Raw genomic sequence first — 19,717 nt, 5'->3', positions numbered from 1 at the left:
TACTCACGTGTCTCACCCAGTCTAAATGAGTTAGTTATTGGAAGAAAGCTTCAGTAATTTCAAGCCACAGTACATTGTCATCCCAGTTCTTAAGTGAACTTTGGAGAACTGGAATGTACTGTAATGCTTGAGTTAATGCCCATCTTCGGGCACAAATCACAAGGTGCCTGTTCTTTCATGCTCATCTTGCAGAAACTTTGGTTGATTGGCTGTCCAAGGGAAGATCTTGCTGTAGAGCAGGAAAAGTTGCCTTGAGATTTCATTCAGAAGTATCAGTAGTTGGTGTGGTGGAGTACAGTGGGAGATCAGATGGGCAATATCCATCTGTCCCCGCCTCTTAACACCTTATCTGGCATCATCAGGCAGTCCAGGGAATGTCTTATGGTTATTTTCAAGCTTTTACTAGCAATATAAGTAATGTAACTGATTAAATGTTTGCAGTTATTTGTGGGTGAGTTATTTGGTCGCCAGTATAGGAACCAGTTACAAATATGGTGTATACACTACAGCACCAGTTAAAGTATATATCAATTCTGTACACAAGTTTTGTGATTTCAAGGTTAGTAATGGTTTTAGCAGTTTGAAGTAGTCATGGAATTCATGTATATGCTGCATAGTTTTAGTACTGTATTTCTCGTTTTGAGTACAGTACTGAGTGTTGAGAGTGTTGATGATCAGTCCAATATCAGTTACAGTATATGATTTTCAGTTTTGGTGGAACAACCTGACATAATTGATTGTGAAGGTAGGCAGGGTATGGTACACATTTATACTGTAATAGGTTGAGCATTGTACTGGGTTATGAGTTGTGGACAGTATTGTTGATTATGGCAATTCTTGAGGTACAGTGTCCTTGATTATGACTTTAATTATTGTGCATTACATGGTATAGTACAGTACGGTATTACCTGTACAGTACTAAATAGATTGTTGTGGCTGATGTTTTTGCTTACTACCATACTAATACCTGTGTTTGTCACCACTTACTGCTATGAGTTAGAACACCTTGACTTCATGTATGCTATTGTATCAAGTTTCAATTTGGAATTGATAGGCTACTGCTGATGTAATCCGGTAATGTGAAGTTCTGCTGTGCTGTCTTACAGAATGATGGGTGGAGGGGAGTAGCTTGTAAGTAGTATGTGATGTTCAACCCCACCTAATCATCTTTTCACAACTTGTACAGATTTTCAGTGGTAGTTTAAAAGAATATTACCCAAACCCATTGGGAAAAGGAATGACAAAAGGTAAATACCAGATATAAGGATCTAGCACTAGCAATATCCCATAGCTCCAGTGAGAGTTGCACCTGGTACATGATCTTTTCATTATTATGTGAGTGTCATACTAATGCATATTTTTTGCACCTGCATGAATACATCTTGGGGCAGCAATTATATACACAGTGTACAACAAATAAATTCAATTCACATCTTGGTATTTAGCTGCACTAGTGATAACTGTTGAAGGATAGTGGTGTCAGCTGTCATTGTGTAATTTGAACTAGATTTTTGTATGCTTATGTCCTCAAAATGCAGCTCTCTCTGGTTTTGTGGTGTTTAATTTTAATGTAGCTATAAACAGAATCTCACAATAACGGATAATATTATAGCAGAACCCCAAATAGGCTATAGATATTTTGTGAAGTAGGTAAAATTGGCGAAATTGTATATGCAGTACGGTATTGGCTTTAGCAGCTTGTATCCCATCCCAGTAAGAAACCTTGCTGAAGAAGGGTTTTTTTTTTTTTCTAAGCCAGGAGTTGGGATGTTATGTGAATACATGTACATGTACAAGTATTGTATGTGAAGCAAGTCGAATGGATTGTTAGTTCCTGTTAGTGTACAGGCTGTTCTTATTTTTGTGTCAGGGTTATGTTTCACAGAACCAACCTTTCCATACAGTTGGCACTGTAAACTGGGAGAGACAGGCAAATCAGCTTTATTGGTAGCAGTAGAGCATTAATATATTATTTCTGTAAATTATGTAATGCTGCAAAGGGGTGAGCAGCCAGAAAGAAATGCCTTAAATGTCTGGACTTAGTAGCCAAGCCCTGGGCTCCAACTCTCCTGATGGGACAATACTAGATTGGGTAGTAGATGGTGGATGGGTGGTAAATAGCTGTGGAGAAAAAATACACCAAAGAGTGCAAGATATAATGAGGATTTATTGTACTCTGCTTTACTGTTGTGTACGGTATTGTGTGCCACAGGTAAGCTCAACCTACTGCTCAGACTATTAGGCCCAACTGTTTTACATAGATGATATGTATACCGTAGTTCAACCTTCAGTGTAAAGAATTCCTATGAGCAGGTGGGATTCTGAAAGCTTCTTTAGCTTCCAGCAGCACATTGACTGCACTTTATATTCTCACCTGTTACCAGGCATTTTTAAACTACAGTACCTAGGAGAGACTGATTGCAATTACCAGTGCATAGGGATCTCTTAAGTTAGTTGTCATGCCAGGTGGTAGCAAGAATGGAAATAGTGTTGGGTCTTGCTTAAGTTCTTGTTTCTTCCAGCCACTTTTTCACCGAGATTAATTCCTGTTTCATGTCATGTAGGTAGATTTTCATTATAGATAGTCAGTTAAAGGTAATATGTAGCCTAGTTATGTAGCTACCCATCAGAATTCCTTTGAAGTTTGTAGTCAGGGAAGACCTTGGTAATAAAAAATATACTGTATTTATTCAGTATATTTGTACCATTCCTCTTTTTTTTTTTTTTTTTTTTTTTTCCAGTACTATATTCTACTTACTCCATTCATATCACTGGCTTACCATTGCTCTAAAGTTTAAAGCAAAGGATCTGAGGCTGATGATGACTCCCAAGCATCTTTTCTGTACCTGTTTATTTCTGCTCAGGGCACACAAATCTCATTGGTACAGTATTGTATATTGGGGAGAGAGAAGGAAGAGACGGAGTGTTTGAGAGGGAGGTGTGTGATGATAAAATAGCGGTAGAGGCAATTCTGTTGTGACCATCCCTTGTCTGGGTGTTGTCAGGAGAGCCCAAGGCATCACAGATGATGATGGCTCATTAATATTCTCTTGTATATTATTTATTCAAGCTGTGTTGATTGTAAAAAAGTTATATAGTAAACTGCACATGAATATTTAAGTCCAAAATGCATACTACAATATACCCTTCATTTGACAGATCTGGTAATAGTGAATTAATCCACTGCTTTTCCACAATAGTGCTGAACTAATGTACCATATTTGATGGTATGTAAGACACACGAGCATAAAAGAAAAAGATGCAGCCCAATTTTGTCAGTATTTTTGGGGGGGGTGGGGGACGGGATGCAGTATTGGCTAGGGAAGGTGAGAAGTACGTGAATTCTGATAAATGTAATAACCCCTGTGTTCACTGGCATACAGTGTATTTTAAAAGCTTTAATGCTTTGAACTGGGGAAGTTCTGCAACAGGTTAATCATGTTGGTGTTTCTTGCTATATTTATCACCACCCTTCCTCCCCACTATCAATACTGTCTACACTAGCTGATGTCAAACGAGGCTATAGTACTGTATTCTGAACTGGTAAATTCTGTAGCCAGTTAACATCTTGCTAAGTTATCATGGCAAGTTATTTACCTTAAAACTACAGATCATGACTCACTGAGTACTGATATGTAAGCAGACGCAGCAAGTTGATATTATCAGCGCTTAAGATTATAAATATGAACTTAGTGGAAGACTTGTTGAAGTTAAATAATTTTCCTCTGCTATTTTGATTCGCCATTACAAGAAAACTCGTTGAAATAAAATTTTAAATAAGCTTTCTTTGCTGTTTTGTTTCACCATTAAAAGAATGAGTTGCCTTTCCATTTGTGATGTGAGGAGTTCCATTGAGTAACACCTAACTTGCCAGAATCTAAGCCGGGATAATGAACGACATGGTAGAGAATTCCAGACATATGGCACATTTGGAGCTTCTCCATTGAGTGCGTAATTATATTTTTGTGGCGATGCTCCATGAAGGGACTTCGAAGGGAAAGAAATCTGTTTTCTAACCTCCGTTTTCTTGGTTAATCGATTGCTGATTGTTCGGCGTTACTCCATGAATAAGCTTACATTATGCCTTAAACATAGAGCCTCCTGTCATCAGCTGATCTGCCACTAAAAGAAAGAGTTCTAACAGCTGTTTGCAAATTCCTGCATCCTTTGCTGTACTTTTTTGTAATTACCGTTCTGTTTTGCAAATTGCTGATGAAGTAATAATAGATAACGAATTAATACTGCAATATTAAATACAGGGAAATCATTTATAGGTATGGCAGCCACTGAGCTCAATAATATGGAGTGACTATCTCTGCCGCGGGCGTGTGATTTTGGCGGCCATATTGAAACACCGACACTTAAATTCAAATTCAAATACATCATTTCCACTAAGCAGTGATTGTTAATAAAGAGACACTTTTTGCTTATAATGCAAAAATGGATATGGATTATGATTTTTTTTCTGCCTAGTTCAACAAATTATATCGGGTTCAATTAGCCAATGAGTATAAAACAACGACATAGATTGCTGCAGTGCAGAACTTACCCTTTATGGCACTATCCATGTCATGAAACCGAATTTCTAGATTGATATAAACCGGAAGAAACATGGAAATATCTACAAGAGAGTGTGAACAGAAGAGAAGAGGACATGGAGAGAAAGACTGGATATAAATGGGCCCGTTTTAGTGGCCTCATTCATTCAGGGATACCGGGGAAGAATCTTCCAGCCCCACCGCAGGGGGCAATAATCATACAGAATTAGCGCACAAGAAAATTCCATCTCTCTCTGATGAATTCCTGTATCCATTTTTGCATCCAGAAGCTGCACAGCTGACCATGACACTATATATTACGGAATCATCAGCAGCTTTCAAAAACCCAATGAACACCTCAGTTCAAAAACTGTGGGCATCAGGCGAGGTGTAACATGGCTGCCACTACACCAGCGCCGCCCTGGCGACAGCTACACCAGTTATGCTGTGTTAGCCATGAGAAAGCCTCTCCATATTATAGAGCTCAGTGATGGGACCACTGAAACCACCACTTACTACTAACCAGAACTTACCTGTGATTTTGACCTTGAGCAAATAAGATGCAGGGGGATTTACTGGGTCTTATTTGGGAGGAGGGAAGATGTCATATATGCCATCAGATATTTTTTTTTTTTAAATAAAGCAGAGTAATGTAGCTGCCTGTGTAGCACTGCACAAGTATACAGTACTGTATTTGAAAAGATGGGTCTTGTGATGTGATAGGAAATGCTGTTTTGTTAATTTTGCTTTTAAAGGAGTCAACATGCTTGCATACATTGGTCTTGGTCACCTAATGGTGACTGTGTGCTGTTCCATCTCTTCCATCTCTAGCAGCCTCTCTGTGCAGACCATTATCCCTGAAGTCTCACTGTATAACCACATCCCAAGTCATTTCTGATCTGCTTCATGCAGCTCTAGCCTCAACATACATACCTCTCATCCTGCTTACCCAATTGTCATCTTCCATCCTCTCTACCTGCCCAGACCATCTCAGTCTACTCCTCATCACATCACTGTATGGGTTTTAAGCATTACATATTACTGTAGTTGCGGTATGTTTGATGTTTAGTTTACATACCTGAATTATTACATCTAGTTGCCATAATCCTGCAGCAGCATAATGTTGTGTCTTTAAGTGAATCATTGTTTGCTCTGCCTGCAGCAGCCGAATAGTGCTCTTTTCAGTGATACATTATTGGACTCTTCAGTGAATTCTACTTGCTTCCCATTATGATTGTATGCTAGTGTAGGGAGGGGCTTTTTTTTTTTTTTTTTTTTTTTTTTTTTTTTTTTCCAGCACTGGCCCTGTGATGTGGTTAGATACTGGAAATAGTATTCTCCCAGGATTGAATACTAGACCTCCATTATTTTTCCTTCACCTAGTATTTTAGGTGGGAAGAAGGGTTGAGATTATGATGCATTATTAACATAAGGTTATACAGCATTCAAGTAGTAGGCCCTTCTAGCACTGGTAACAGTTACTGTGTATTGCAGTGTATATATTTAATTCCAGCTACCTAGGAGGTTCATATGATATGATTTAGTGTTTTTAACTGCACAGGATCTACTTAGGTAGTATCATACATTTCAGTTTTATCAAAATATTGTATTAACATTCATATTCATATTCATGTCAGGCATAATTTATAACTTCCACTATGGTCATTATCTATATGTGTGTTACTAGTGTTAGCTTCAAGCTGTGTGGGCTCAATAAGGTCTTGAAATAATTGCCTTGCTGGCAGGATTGGTCTCATTCTTGTAGTTTTATAGTATAATCTGTGGGGTTTCATTTCTGCTGTAGTATGGTACTGAAATTGATTGCCGGTATTAATTTAGTTATTTACTTTTTTATTGCTCTAATTTTTATACAATGAATATGGATTTATATTGTGTGTGTGTTTATTGATCAAGAGGTTGTTGATTAATGCTGCTGATGATTCCTCATTGTGTGATTTACCACTGATGAAAGCGTGGTACCCTGCTTCACCTTGGTAAACGCAATACATTTTGTGTAACCCCAGTAATGAATAACCAGGTTACTCCGTTATTGTGAGGTTCCAGCATTTTACTCTACACTAGTGTTAATTGCACATACAGTACTGTGTGATTCAAGTTTCTGATTGATAGTATTGTATAGGTATATAGTTCAATACACTAATGATATACAGTTTTAGAGAATAAGGTGGTGATAATTTACTGTTTATGCCAGCATATAATTTGACCCTCAAAATTCTAAGTTGTAATTCAGGTTTTGGCCTATATTTGCCAGACTAGTTGAGCCACAAAGTAAGGCAACACCACTTCCATCTGACTTTCAAGAATTTGTATGTTAAATCAGTCATTCTTTCTGTACAATAAAACCTCTATATAACGGACTTCAATAGACTGGAATTCGCTTTTATGAGAATGGAGGAGCTACCGGACTATATTCCTATAAATCGGAAATGTCCGATAAAGCCATAAGCAGTCCGGACTGCCTGACCACTTCAGCTATGTTCACCATAATAAGGTAAATGAAAGACATGTTTACCAGTGTACAGTACAGTATTATTATACTGTTTGATTAATGTAGTGAAATTATAACAGTACAGTACTGTAATGATACTGAAAACACTTCCAAACCATTGGTGCAATCTGGACTAATGTCTGATATTTCGGGAAAAGTCCGGATTAGCAGGGGAAAGCCCAGATGTCACTTTTATCTGAATTTCGCGCTTTCGGAATGGCTGGGGCCCCAATTAGTCCGTTATAGTGAGGTCTTACTGTATTTGTTAGAGAAAATATAAAATTTTCAGTTATTCTGTTAGACTCTTCATTACATGAGTGTCATAAATGTGGTGTGCACCTGATCACCATAGCAAAACTGTTCGAAACGCGTATCGTTTCAATGCATGGCAAGCATTCTGTAATAGTCTGTCAGATTCACTGTCTCGAATAGCCATTACCCAGTCGGTGTTTGTGTATGTTCAGGGAAGGGTACACGGCATAGGATACTCCTCACATTTTGGGTGAAAACATTGATAATTACCAGTTACCATGACCTGTTTTTATTAAAACTTTGTCTCGGCTACAAAAATTAACCGGGTAAGAAGTAGTACTGTACAGTATATACTACGTGGATCTGTCATAAAAGTTGTGGTACAAGATTAGCGTGGTAGAATTAGGTGGCTACCATATGGTTTTAGGCCTGCTGGTAGTGTCACTTCCCTCCTTCCATATATTCCACGGCCTTATATTTGTCTCTACCATTTATCGACAACTTTATGCTTGGCCTATAGTCATCCCTTAGTTTTTAAGATTTTTTTGTGCTTAAAATGTTCATTTATATGCTGGCATATTCGGTATTTTGCCGCTTATGGAACACAGGTAATGCATTCACTTGTATTTTTTTCTTGTAGCACCTGGTCCTCCTGGCCCCCCCGGCCCCCCTACGGGCCCGGGGGGACAACCAGGACCAGCTGGCCCCCCAGTTCCAGTGGCCCGCCCCATAGCATTACCCCCGGGAGCCACGCTGTCCACCACAACCCCCATCACCACCATTGTGCCCCCAGCCTCAGGCACCTCAGCTGTAGCTACTGGCACTGGCATCACAGGCCTTCTTCCACCAGAATTACCCAGTAAGTTAATACTGTACTGTATTTGAATATATAACTTATGCTGGAGAGGGATACCTTCACATGGGGGCACCAATATATGAGGCTAGGTCCTTTTCCCAGTTATACAAGCATCCCCCACCTCACCTCCTGTTCCCGACAAGGAGGTTAGTGAACTGCAGGGGGAGGATACTTCAGCCTGTCAGGTTCACATGTATCTAAGCTTGAGGACATATCATCATCATCATCATCATCATCATCATCATCATCATCATCATCTATATAACTTCCGAACATGTGTGGGAGTGATTCAATGACACTTGGATAAGACTGGTAGGGAAGCGCAAGAAAAAGCTTGAAGTTCTTTATTTTGCATGTTTTGGGTTAGTGCTAGCTTCCTTGTATTGTTCAAAATGCCAGTGGCACTCTCATCTTAAATGTCAGGACCAACTTGCCTAGCCCTGGGCTCCTACGCTCCTCATGGGGCAACGTAGGAGTGGATGATGGATGGATGGATAAAAAAACTTTAGCACTTTACTGTGTTTCCCTCTTTCCAGTTTTATCTATAGGTGTTTGGCCTGTACAGTACCATAAGTATTCAGATGGGATACTTATATCTACTCTCTGCATCCTCCTTTATCTCTTCTAAACAGAGGCCATCCATCAAGTTCATATCGATGAAATTCATTAAACATAGTTGATATTTGTACAGTACATAAAATAAAGTAAAATGGTAGTGATGGATGTTTCTGTACAGTCTGACCATGACATTTGTATGGCTGTGAGTCTGAGACTGGTGCATGAATGCAGAATTATGGTATGTATGTGTTTGTGATTGATTCTTATAGCTAAATAGCCAGTTTTAGGTTTGACCTTCCACTCAAGATTCACCTTTTTACCTCATTAGTCCCACAGTGTTTCTCGTAGGAAACACTGTACAAGCACTTCATGGTCTAGAATTCAAACCATACACATGCAGATTTATATGCACACATTCATATTCTGTGCTCTTCTGAGACATTCCCTACAAGTACTGTGTAGTCATTTATGATCTCATGCTCTCATACAGTATGTCATGTGTCAGCAATGTCTCTGTCATGAATATATTGGAATGTATGGTAAGCAGTTGACTAGATTATTGACTCCTTAAGGTAATACAGTATTTCCTTGGTTTTGATAGTGGGACTTTTGATGTTGCCGTGCATGTTGCCATTTATGATTGCAGCATTATGCAGACATTTAAGGTTCACCTGCATTTAACTGTGCTGATATTTATTTATTTATTTTTTTAAGTAATGATAACACATGGGATAATAGAGGGTGGAGAGCAAGAGACTAACGAGGAGAGTGTACAGTATGTGAGTGAGGTGGAGGGGGGGAGAGGGAGGGGGAGACTGAGGATGAGACGGAGGGATGGAGTGGAGAGGTATATAAGAGAGGAGGTGTGATCTGGGGGGAGGGCAGTGAAATGGTGAGGGACAGGGTGACATGGAGGCGATTTGTGTGTGGCAACCACTTATGGGATTAAGTGATCTGGCAAAAGATAGATAGATAATACATAGCTGGAAAATTATACTTTCTATAGATGAATTATATTTAATACATAGATGCAAAATTACACTTTTTAAAGATGGATTGAAATGACAATAAAAGTAATGGGAAATTTTTAATCTTCTAATCTCTTGTGTTTCAGCCTTCGTAGCACCCAGAAGACCTAACCTTGGTCGAGAAGGTCGTCCAATAACATTGCGTGCCAATCACTTCCAAATATCCATGCCCCGTGGCTACATACATCACTATGATGTTAGTATTCAGCCTGACAAGTGCCCACGCAAGGTTAACAGGGAAATCATCGAGACTATGGTGCATGCCTTCCCCAGGATCTTCGGCACATTAAAGGTAAAAGTTCTGTTAGACAGATAGGTGGTCCTCACTTAAGTCAATGTTTCCAGGCAGAACACCTCTTCATGTGAAAACATATAAATTGGTTGATTTCCCAGCCTGGGAATGTTGTGCAGGGTAATATACTAAGCTTTTTGGCACCACACCACTCCCTAGGTGGTATCACTCAGGGACAATATCTGTGTATATAATAGATAGATAGATTTAATATGTATACATATATACAGTCAGCGCCTACTTAATGCGTGATCAGAGTGTGCAACCCTCACATAACACGGAAGACAGTTTTTGAGGTCAGGAAATGGTCAAAATGTGAAAATGACAGCGCAGGTGAAAAGAATCTGCCCATTTTTTCAAAAACTGTACTACGCTGCAACTATAGGGATTGTGCGGCCTAAAGCCACAGTTCATGTTTTAAAGTCATTACGTGAAAAAATTGGTCATAACAAGGTGGGAACAGATGACGCAGGCAGCAATAGTCATGGTGCGGGTTGCATCTGTTTGTGATGAATGGCTGTCACATGTCTGTGTGGGGTGTCATCATGGTCCACTGAGCATTCCTACCCCAGTTGAGCCTACCCTCTCCCCACACTGTGGCTCCACACATGCTGTGTTATCTTTTCTCTCTCTCTCTCTCTCTCTCTCTCTCTCTCTCTCTCTGTTTTTTTTTTTTTTTTTTTTTTTTTTTTTTTTCCACCTGGGGACCAGTAGGAGTCCTGCCCTGCCTCAGACCCCCCCTCCCCCCAGGAAGCCAACAACCTCTGCAGTTCAAGGTTAGGAATCCTTCAGTGGTTGTATGTAATGAAGTTATTATTAGGTAGGTAAATGTCCTGGGAAAAATCCCTGAAAATTACCCCAAAAGATGAACTTGGGGCTGACTTGGGTACTATGAAATCCATTAATGTGTAAACATATGGCCCTATAATGCGAAAATCTCATAAAGCGGGACCTTCTGAGGACAATATTCGCGCATTATGTGAGCACTTACTATATATATATATATATATATATATATACAGTATATATATATATATATATATATATATATATATATATATATACTGTATATATATATATATATATATATATATATATATATATATATATACAGTATATATATATATATATATATATATATATATATATATATATATATATATGATGTATATATATATATATATATATATACTGTATATATATATATATATATATATATATATATATATATATATATATACAGTATATATATATATATATATATATATATATATATATATATATATATATATATATATACATATATATATATATATATATATATATATATATATATATATATATATACTGTATATATATATATATATATATTTTGTCACGTAGCTTTAGTTCTGAGCAGACACCGGCTGATCCCGAACAAGGTGCGTAACAGAACCCACAAAACAAATCTAGTATCAAATCATTGGTTAGGAATCCTTGTGTTCCTTTTCCTTCAGGCTACATTAAAAATCCTCATTCCCTAAAACCTGTATTTACTTTCACCAACAATATTTACCACAATAAAGCATGAATCACATTACACACCGAATAATAAACATAACATAGAAATATACAAAGTTCTGCTATATGGGTCAGCAGATAATATCACTCACAAATACAGATAAATATATATATATTGATGTAAAACCACAACCCGGCTCCGCCGACCACTGACCAGCCCTCGTCACCCTCTCCCTTCACAGTCCAAGGTAGTTCTGCTCATTCCCTCTTCACCAGCTCCCACTACAAATCTGTTTAGAATTTGAGTGAGTCCGAATCCTCAAGCCCTGGATCCACAACCCTTGTTAACATAGCAAGTGTGCTGCAGCATGGTCCAGTCGTTCGGTCTTTGTCCCAACAGGATTCCGAGATCGCTAGTGAAGGTGGTGACATTACATGTAAAGATCAGGCACTTGTAGGTGGTCGGGTGAGCCGTGCCGTGTCATTGCCACCCACGTAACACCTCCCTCCTTAAAAGAAAAAAAAAATATTATTATTTTTTTTTTTTTATTTTTTTTTATTTTTTTTTTTAAACCAAAACCCATAGATCCTATTATTTCACTTCACATATTCTTATATACTTGTTATATATTTCATCACCAGGAAACTAAGCACACACATTATCTTAGAAGAGGTACTGGGCAATATTAGGTAGTCAGCTGAAGAGGAAATCTTTACATACAGTAGATAACAGTAATATTGATACCTATATATTTTAGTTATTTACAATCTGTTTTCAATCATTATCTGACCTATCCTCTGGACAAAACATCAGCCAGGATATTTTCTTTTCCTTTTATGTGGTTAATATCCAAATTGTACTTTTGCATTTCTAAACTCCATCTTAAAATCCTTTGGTTCTTCCCACTCATCTTTGCTATGAAAGTTAAAGGATTATGGTCAGTATAGATCTTCACAGGTTCTCGAGCAGGATATAAGTAGACTTCAAAGTGTCTCAGGGCTAGCATCAGAGCTAATGCCTCTTTCTCTATTGTAGAATAATTTTTCTGGTGCTTATTGAATTTCTTAGAGAAATAACACACTGGGTGATCAATACCCCTGCTGTCTGTCTGACATAACACTGCTCCTGCACCAGCATCACTGGCATCAACATAAAGTATAAATCCCTTATCAAAATCAGGAGAGCTAAGAATGGGTGAGGATACCAGCATAGCTTATCATAATCACGACCCACATTTTCACTCTCACACCATCGACCAAACAGACTTTCTTTTTCTCTTGCAAAATCCAAGAAACTCTGATCATCCCTTTTCAGCAGATTTCGAAATTTCAGTCGGTAAGCTTCAGGCACCAATTCGTACCCTTTCAACACAGCACTTTTCACTTTCTCATAATCACGGCAGTCATCAACAGACATAGACATGTATATTTCTTGGGCTTTACCAGTTAACACAGACTGGAGTAGCACTGTCCAGTGTTCCTTCGGCCAACCCGAACTAACTGCGACTTTCTCAAAATATCTAAAATAATTATCCACTGCATTTTCCTGAAATGGCGGAACCAATTTCGCATTGCTAGCTATGTTAAAAGGAACCGTGGATGGTGCTGTTGCTCTAAGCTCCAACTCTTTTAATTTAATTTCTCTCTGAACCTCTAGTTCTCTCATACGGTACTGATTCTCTAGTTCTAGTTCCTTTATCCTCACCATATCACCATCATGCTCTATATAATCGCGTGCACCCTTATGGAGCAATTCTTCATCCACCATATACTTTATCAATTCATTCCTAATTTGAAATTTATACCAACTTTTCCTTACACTAAAATCCAACTTTTCAGCAATTTTAAGTAAGTCTGCCTTCTTCAAATCAATTAAAATCTCCACTGTAGGTGACTGAAGGAATTGCTCAGCATCAAAAGTCATTTTGAAGAGTTACTAATACCTTCTTTAAAATTTAAATACACATTAGATCAACACAATTAAAACAGTGCAATAAAGTAGCAAAAGGCTCCTGGACAGGCCCCCAATTTTGTCACGTAGCTTTAGTTCTGAGCAGACACCGGCTGATCCCGAACAAGGTGCGTAACAGAACCCACAAAACAAATCTAGTATCAAATCATTGGTTAGGAATCCTTGTGTTCCTTTTCCTTCAGGCTACATTAAAAATCCTCATTCCCTAAAACCTGTATTTACTTTCACCAACAATATTTACCACAATAAAGCATGAATCACATTACACACCGAATAATAAACATAACATAGAAATATACAAAGTTCTGCTTTATGGGTCAGCAGATAATATCACTCACAAATACAGATAAATATATATATATTGATGTAAAACCACAACCCGACTCGGCCGACCACCGACCAGCCCTCGTCACCCTCTCCCTTCACAGTCCAAGGTAGTTCTGCTCATTCCCTCTTCACCAGCTCCCACTACAAATCTGTTTAGAATTCGAATGAGTCCGAATCCTCAAGCCCTGGATCCACAACCCTTGTTAACATAGCAGGTGTGCTGCAGCATGGTCCAGTTGTTCGGTCTTTGTCCCAACAGCATTCGAGATCGCTAGTGAAGGTGGTGACATTACATGTAAAGATCAGGCACTTGTAGGTGGTCGGGTGAGCCGTGCCGTGTCATTGCCACCCACGTAACAATATATATATATATATATATATATATATATATATATGTATGTATATATGTATATATACTGTATATATATATATATATATATATATATATATATACAGTCAGCTCTTTGCTATCACGCCTAATTGGTGCCTAAATTATACCGTCATATCAGAATTCGCTATAGCAGAACTGAGAAACCTATGGTAATAATTATAATTGGTGCCTGGACCCCCGAGTTGACCACATGTTTGACCTATTTTTGCCACTTTTTCACCAAGTTTTCGAACAGTAATAAGAAACACTAACATTTAAACAAACATCAAAAAAAGAATCACGATCCAAGGAGTAACAAACACTTACTGTACAGTATTTCACAATTTTATTAACCTTTATTGGGGACGAGGACAGCTGCCAGACTTATGTGGTTGGGTAGGCTCTGAGACTTGGGTGGAGTCTCATTTACCAGCCCTACCTCCTCTATTTCATCAAGAATTTCATCAGCTGTAGCACTAGAGAAGCCCTCAAAGTCACATGGCTCATCTAAGACAGAGGGCTGGCAGGATGGTCCTGGCATTGGTTCAAGTTCTGGTTGCTGGGCCGGTTGTGCCTCGTTGCGATGCCGTAAGAAATCGGTGATCTGACGCTGGTGCTGGGAGTTGACGTGCGCGTGATACTGTTCCTCATAACCTGCAAGTGCCAGGCTAATATGGGAGCACCTTGCTTCACTGTTGACTGTTGAATCTTGCTCTAGGAGGTGGGGAAGCTGGTAACCCAAGTCTATCATCATCTTGATGTCCACCATGGATAATCCGTCACGCCTCCCATGATGCTAAGTTTGAGAAAGGAAGGAGTGAATTACGGACATTAGAGATAGATAAATAAAATAAATAAATAAAAATACGAAAATGAATAATTAAAAATAAATGAATAAATAAAAATACAGTAAACAACCTCCTCATCCTCTCCTGTGATGTCCTGTTCCTGTGTCCCCTCATCTTCTTCAATTATTTCATCGGCAATAACTGGAGGAGGCTGTATCATTTCCAGAATATCCTGGAAAGTAGGATCAACAAAGCCAGCTCCGGGAATTTGCCTTGCCTCTGCCGCTGCTGCCTCAACCTCTGCCTCAACTGTCTGTGGGTTACCAGGTATTGTCACGCGACGGTCCCCAGGTAGACCCTCCAAAATGTTACGCCAGGCATGGTGAATAGTGGCAGGAGTAACATTGTTCCAGCAGTCTACCATCAAGTCAGTAGCCTGTTTCACACCGTATTTTTTCCAATAATGAATCACTTTTTGTTCTGACTCATTATCCCCTTGAATCATGGCCTCATCTTCATCCTCACTATCAGGCAACTGCAGGATAAGGGCAGTGTCTTGTGTTGCTTGCCACATTTGCCTAAACTGCCTTGCAGAATAAGAAGCCTTCACAATTGATATGACCTCCTGGTCGAGGGGCTGGATCGAGGCAGTTGTGTTTGGTGGCAGAAACTCAACCTTTACATTAGGATGCGCGTCCCTTAGAAGTCGTGAATGTCCAGGGGCATTGTCGAGAAGCCTGAGAATGTTGAACCTTACGTTGTTTTCCATGCAATAGTTTTCCACTTGGTGAATGAACAAATCTTTTAACCAGTCACTGGAAAGCTTGGCAGACATATACCCCTTCTTTGATGTCATCTAGTGCACATTTAATTTGTCCATGTTGTATCCTTTGTAGACCCTGGGTCTTTTTGCACGATGCACAACTGTAGGTTTCAGGAGACATGTTCCTGATGCATTAGCGAGCAGAAGGATGAATCGCTCCTTTATGGCTTTCCTACCACAAACTTTTTCTGACTTGGCAGTGATGAATGTTCGGCGAGGCATTGTTTTCCAGTAAAAACTCGTTCATCCATATTAAAAATCTGATTGGGAGTGTACATACCTTCCTGGATAATTTTCCTCGGCGATTCTGGGTAATCACATGTAGCACTCGTGTCCCTACTTGCTGCTTCGCCCAATATTTTCACACTTTTCATGCCATGACATAAACTTGTCTACCCGCCCTTTTGATGCTAGAAACACTGGTGGTGGTTCAACACACATCTTACGAGCCACAGACACATATATTTCCTTGGCAGTCTCCGTAATTTCACGTGTATCAGCTGCTAAGTTCCGCTTCACCTGCCTCTCCAGATATCGGTGTAGCAGTTGTTCAGTCTTGAGGAGCAATTGATTTCCACTTCGCATAGCCAGCGCACCTGCTTCTGATGGGGCAGGTTTCATATGGGCCTTGATATGGTCACGCTGTCGGTAAATACCACGCACTGTCGATTCATTTGTCCCGAATTTCTTTCCCTCAGTGACATTTGTTTCTCCCTTGTTTATTAATTTCACTATCTTGAGTTTCTGCACGTAATTTAAGTTCTTTCGTCTTTTAATTTCCCTTTTAGGTGCTGCGGCATTACGTTGTGCAATGGTAGGAGGACGAGGCCGAGGTGTGTCTGCCATTGTGCAAGCACTTAAAATGGCTTTTGTCCACACCTGTGACTCACTGGTCACGCTTGTTAACCCTTTAACCGCGGGTGTCATTCCAGAATGACGTTGCAAAAACTGGACCAAACCGCGGGTGTCATTCTCGAATGTTTGTGAATATTTTGAATACCCCGCGTTTTTTCCGTGCGCCAATTGTTTTAAGGGAGAGTAGCTATTAAGTTCTTTCACTCCAGCCGACCCCCACCTCCCTCTTCCCCCCCCCTGGGGCCCCACCTCCCACCCCCTGGGCCCCCCACCCCACCCCTGACCAAGCACGCATCAGTATCTGTCCAGCTGTGTGAGTGACAACACATGCTGATGTGGCAGTGAAGTGCAGGCAATTACAGTGCCTTTTACCTGTCTCAGTGAACACAGAGTGGGTGTTTATCGTATGTGCAGTGTTCATATATGTTTACAGTATTATTATCAGAATGTGATTGGCATTTGGTAATGGTGTGTGAGCGAAAAATAGTGATTACAACACCGCTGATGTGGCAGTGAAGTGCAGGCAATTACAGTGCCTTTTACCTGCCTCAGGGAACACAGAGTGGGTGTTTATCGTATGTGCAGTGTTCATATATGTTTATAGTATTATTATCAGAATGAGGTTGGCATTTGGTAATGGTATGTGAGCGAAAAATAGTGATTACAACACCGCTGATGTGGCAGTGAAGTGCGGGTAATTACAGTGCCTTTTACCTGCCTCAGTGAACACAGAGTGGGTGTTTATCGTATGTGCAGTGTTCATATATGTTTATAGTATTATTATCAGAATGAGGTTGGCATTTGGTAATGGTGTATGAGCAAAGGTAATGGTGTGTGAGCGAAAAATAGTGATTTTACACCCCTCACTTCTAACGGCACTGCCCGTCATGTGAAAGTCAACAAAGTCATGAAACCTACATCAATGGAAAGCTGAAGGTTAGTACTTTCTAATGGTACCTCATTTTTTTCTCTAGCTTTATTCTGTGCAGAGTTATTAAGGTTTAAAGGTTTGTTTACATTTGGCTGAAACCCCCGCGGGAGAGGACAGTCAGACCAAAACAATACCCGCGGTTAAAGGGTTAAGTCCCAGGGGATCGTTCCCCGGTTCGTGGCCAATCACAGTGCCGTGACGTCACAAACGACGAGCGTGGGAACCTGCTGCTCTGGGTGATGGCGCATTGCGCAGGCTTTTTGAAACTTTTTCAAATTTTTTTTTTCCCTTTTTCGTGATGGCGTGCATTTTGACCGCGATAGATGCGTTTTTGCAGCTTTTTAGGTGCTCGTGATAGCATTAAATAGTGATAGCAAGACCCGTTATAGCAGAGGGTTGACTGTATATATGTATATATATATACATAGAAGAGGTAGAGGTAGGCCGAGGGAAACCTGGTTGAGGACAATGAAAAGAGAAGCAGGAGAGGAGTGTTGGTGGGACCTGAAGAAGATGGCAAGAGACAAATATTGGTGGAGAGTTCATCGAGGCCCTATGCATCCCATGGGGTGCCACAGGAAATGAGTGATTGATTGATTGATATATATATATATATATACAGGAAATGAGTGATTGATATATATATATATATATATATATATATATATATATATATATATATATATATATATATATATATGTAATATGTATGTGTATATATATATATATATATATATATATATATATATATATATATATTTATATATATATATATATATATATATATATGTATATACAGTAACCCCTCCAATATCCGGATCAATAGAGCCATCGGTAGGTTCGGATATTGGTTTTGTCCGGATATTGGGCCCCTGCTTATGGACTTGTACTTACGGACCCTAACACAGAGAAACACCTATACAACTCCCTCCGGACATGCATAGCACCTATTTAACACCCAAATCACACCAATAAGGCACATAAATGACTGAAATAAATGCAATAGAAACATAAAATGTGGGTTTAGAAGTATGTTCATACATTAATAAACATTCTGGTACTTATGGACTCTAACCGAACCTAACCGAACTCTGAAAAACACATTCCTACTGCACATGCATGAGGTAAGTTTAGTATGGAAAGAAGTACAGTATGACACTTTCTGGTAAGTATAGTATGGGAAAAAATACAATATGAAACATTCTGGTAAATATAGTGTGGGAAATAGTACAACATGAAACATTCTGGCTACTTACAGCAAGTCCCTGGCCACCTCGATGAATAACCGCCTCCTCTCGGACTCTGACAGTAAGAACGATTTCCTGAAGCACTTGCACTACACTCTTCCTGAAGTCTTGCACTGAACTTAGTCACTAACACACAGAAGTCCGTTCTTTTCACAGTGTTCACTTTAGTCCAAATAATGTTCCATTAAATTTAAGTGTTGCACATTAACTTTTCCCAAGTTTTTTTAAGTTTCCAAAGCCAAAACAAAGAAGGTTAGTTACGTTAAATTTCTTTTCTACTTAGTCTTTTCTCCCAACTTGAAAACCTTAACACAACACACCGTTTTTTTCACTGCACAACACTCAAAATTCCCGTGTGGTCTAGTGGAGAAATTCTTGCTGTTTATTCACTGTCAGAGCCCGAGAGTATCACTGGCAGGCGTCCAAGGGGTGCATCGGTGGGTAGTGGTGATGGCGTACCGACTACAGAAGACTCTGAAGACAGCCGCAAACTCACGTCGAGCGGTGACTCCACTGTAGCTGATGTGCTGGGCTGTGGCTCGGAGCATGAGGGCCTGTCTTGGGGAGGCAACGGAGTGGAACCAGGGCTTGGCACAGCGGGGGTCACGGGCCTGAAAAAACTGTCAATTGTTGACTGACGCAAGGACCGACGATTCTGGCGATTGATGATGCGCTGCCGGAAAGCACGCACTTCCTCCACGAGTCCCAAGGGCCCCATCTCCCTGTCGCAGTCCGGGTGTTCCAGGTAGTCTAGGACGAACTCTAGATGTTCCCGGAGTGCGCTCAGCTTGGGGATGGCTGGAGTAGTGTCCTGCTGGGCGGAGTCTGCATCATCATCGCCTTCGTCGTCGGAATCTTCAAGTTCGGGACT

At 39.8% G+C, this 19,717-nt stretch overlaps 1 protein-coding gene across 1 annotated transcript in view; it reads left to right on the top strand.

The window, feature by feature from the left end:
- The first annotated feature begins 1,168 nt into the window (after window positions 1-1,168).
- AGO1 (protein argonaute-1) overlaps window positions 1,169-19,717 on the top strand; it is a 198,583-nt gene continuing 180,034 nt past the window's right edge. Inside the window, exons 1-3 of the mRNA XM_080270147.1 lie at window positions 1,169-1,247; window positions 7,940-8,158; window positions 9,828-10,033. Of these exons, the coding sequence (XP_080126273.1) occupies window positions 1,238-1,247; window positions 7,940-8,158; window positions 9,828-10,033 (435 nt within the window). The 5' untranslated portion in view covers window positions 1,169-1,237. The remainder of the gene's footprint in view (window positions 1,248-7,939; window positions 8,159-9,827; window positions 10,034-19,717) is intronic.

The sequence above is a fragment of the Coenobita brevimanus genome, chromosome 39 (assembly GCF_032717465.1).
Source record: "Coenobita brevimanus isolate Jiangsu-jjx chromosome 39, ASM3271746v2, whole genome shotgun sequence".
Lineage (NCBI taxonomy): Eukaryota > Metazoa > Arthropoda > Malacostraca > Decapoda > Coenobitidae > Coenobita > Coenobita brevimanus.
Note: the sequence above shows the minus strand (reverse complement) of the source record. Positions and strands in the feature narration are given on the sequence as shown.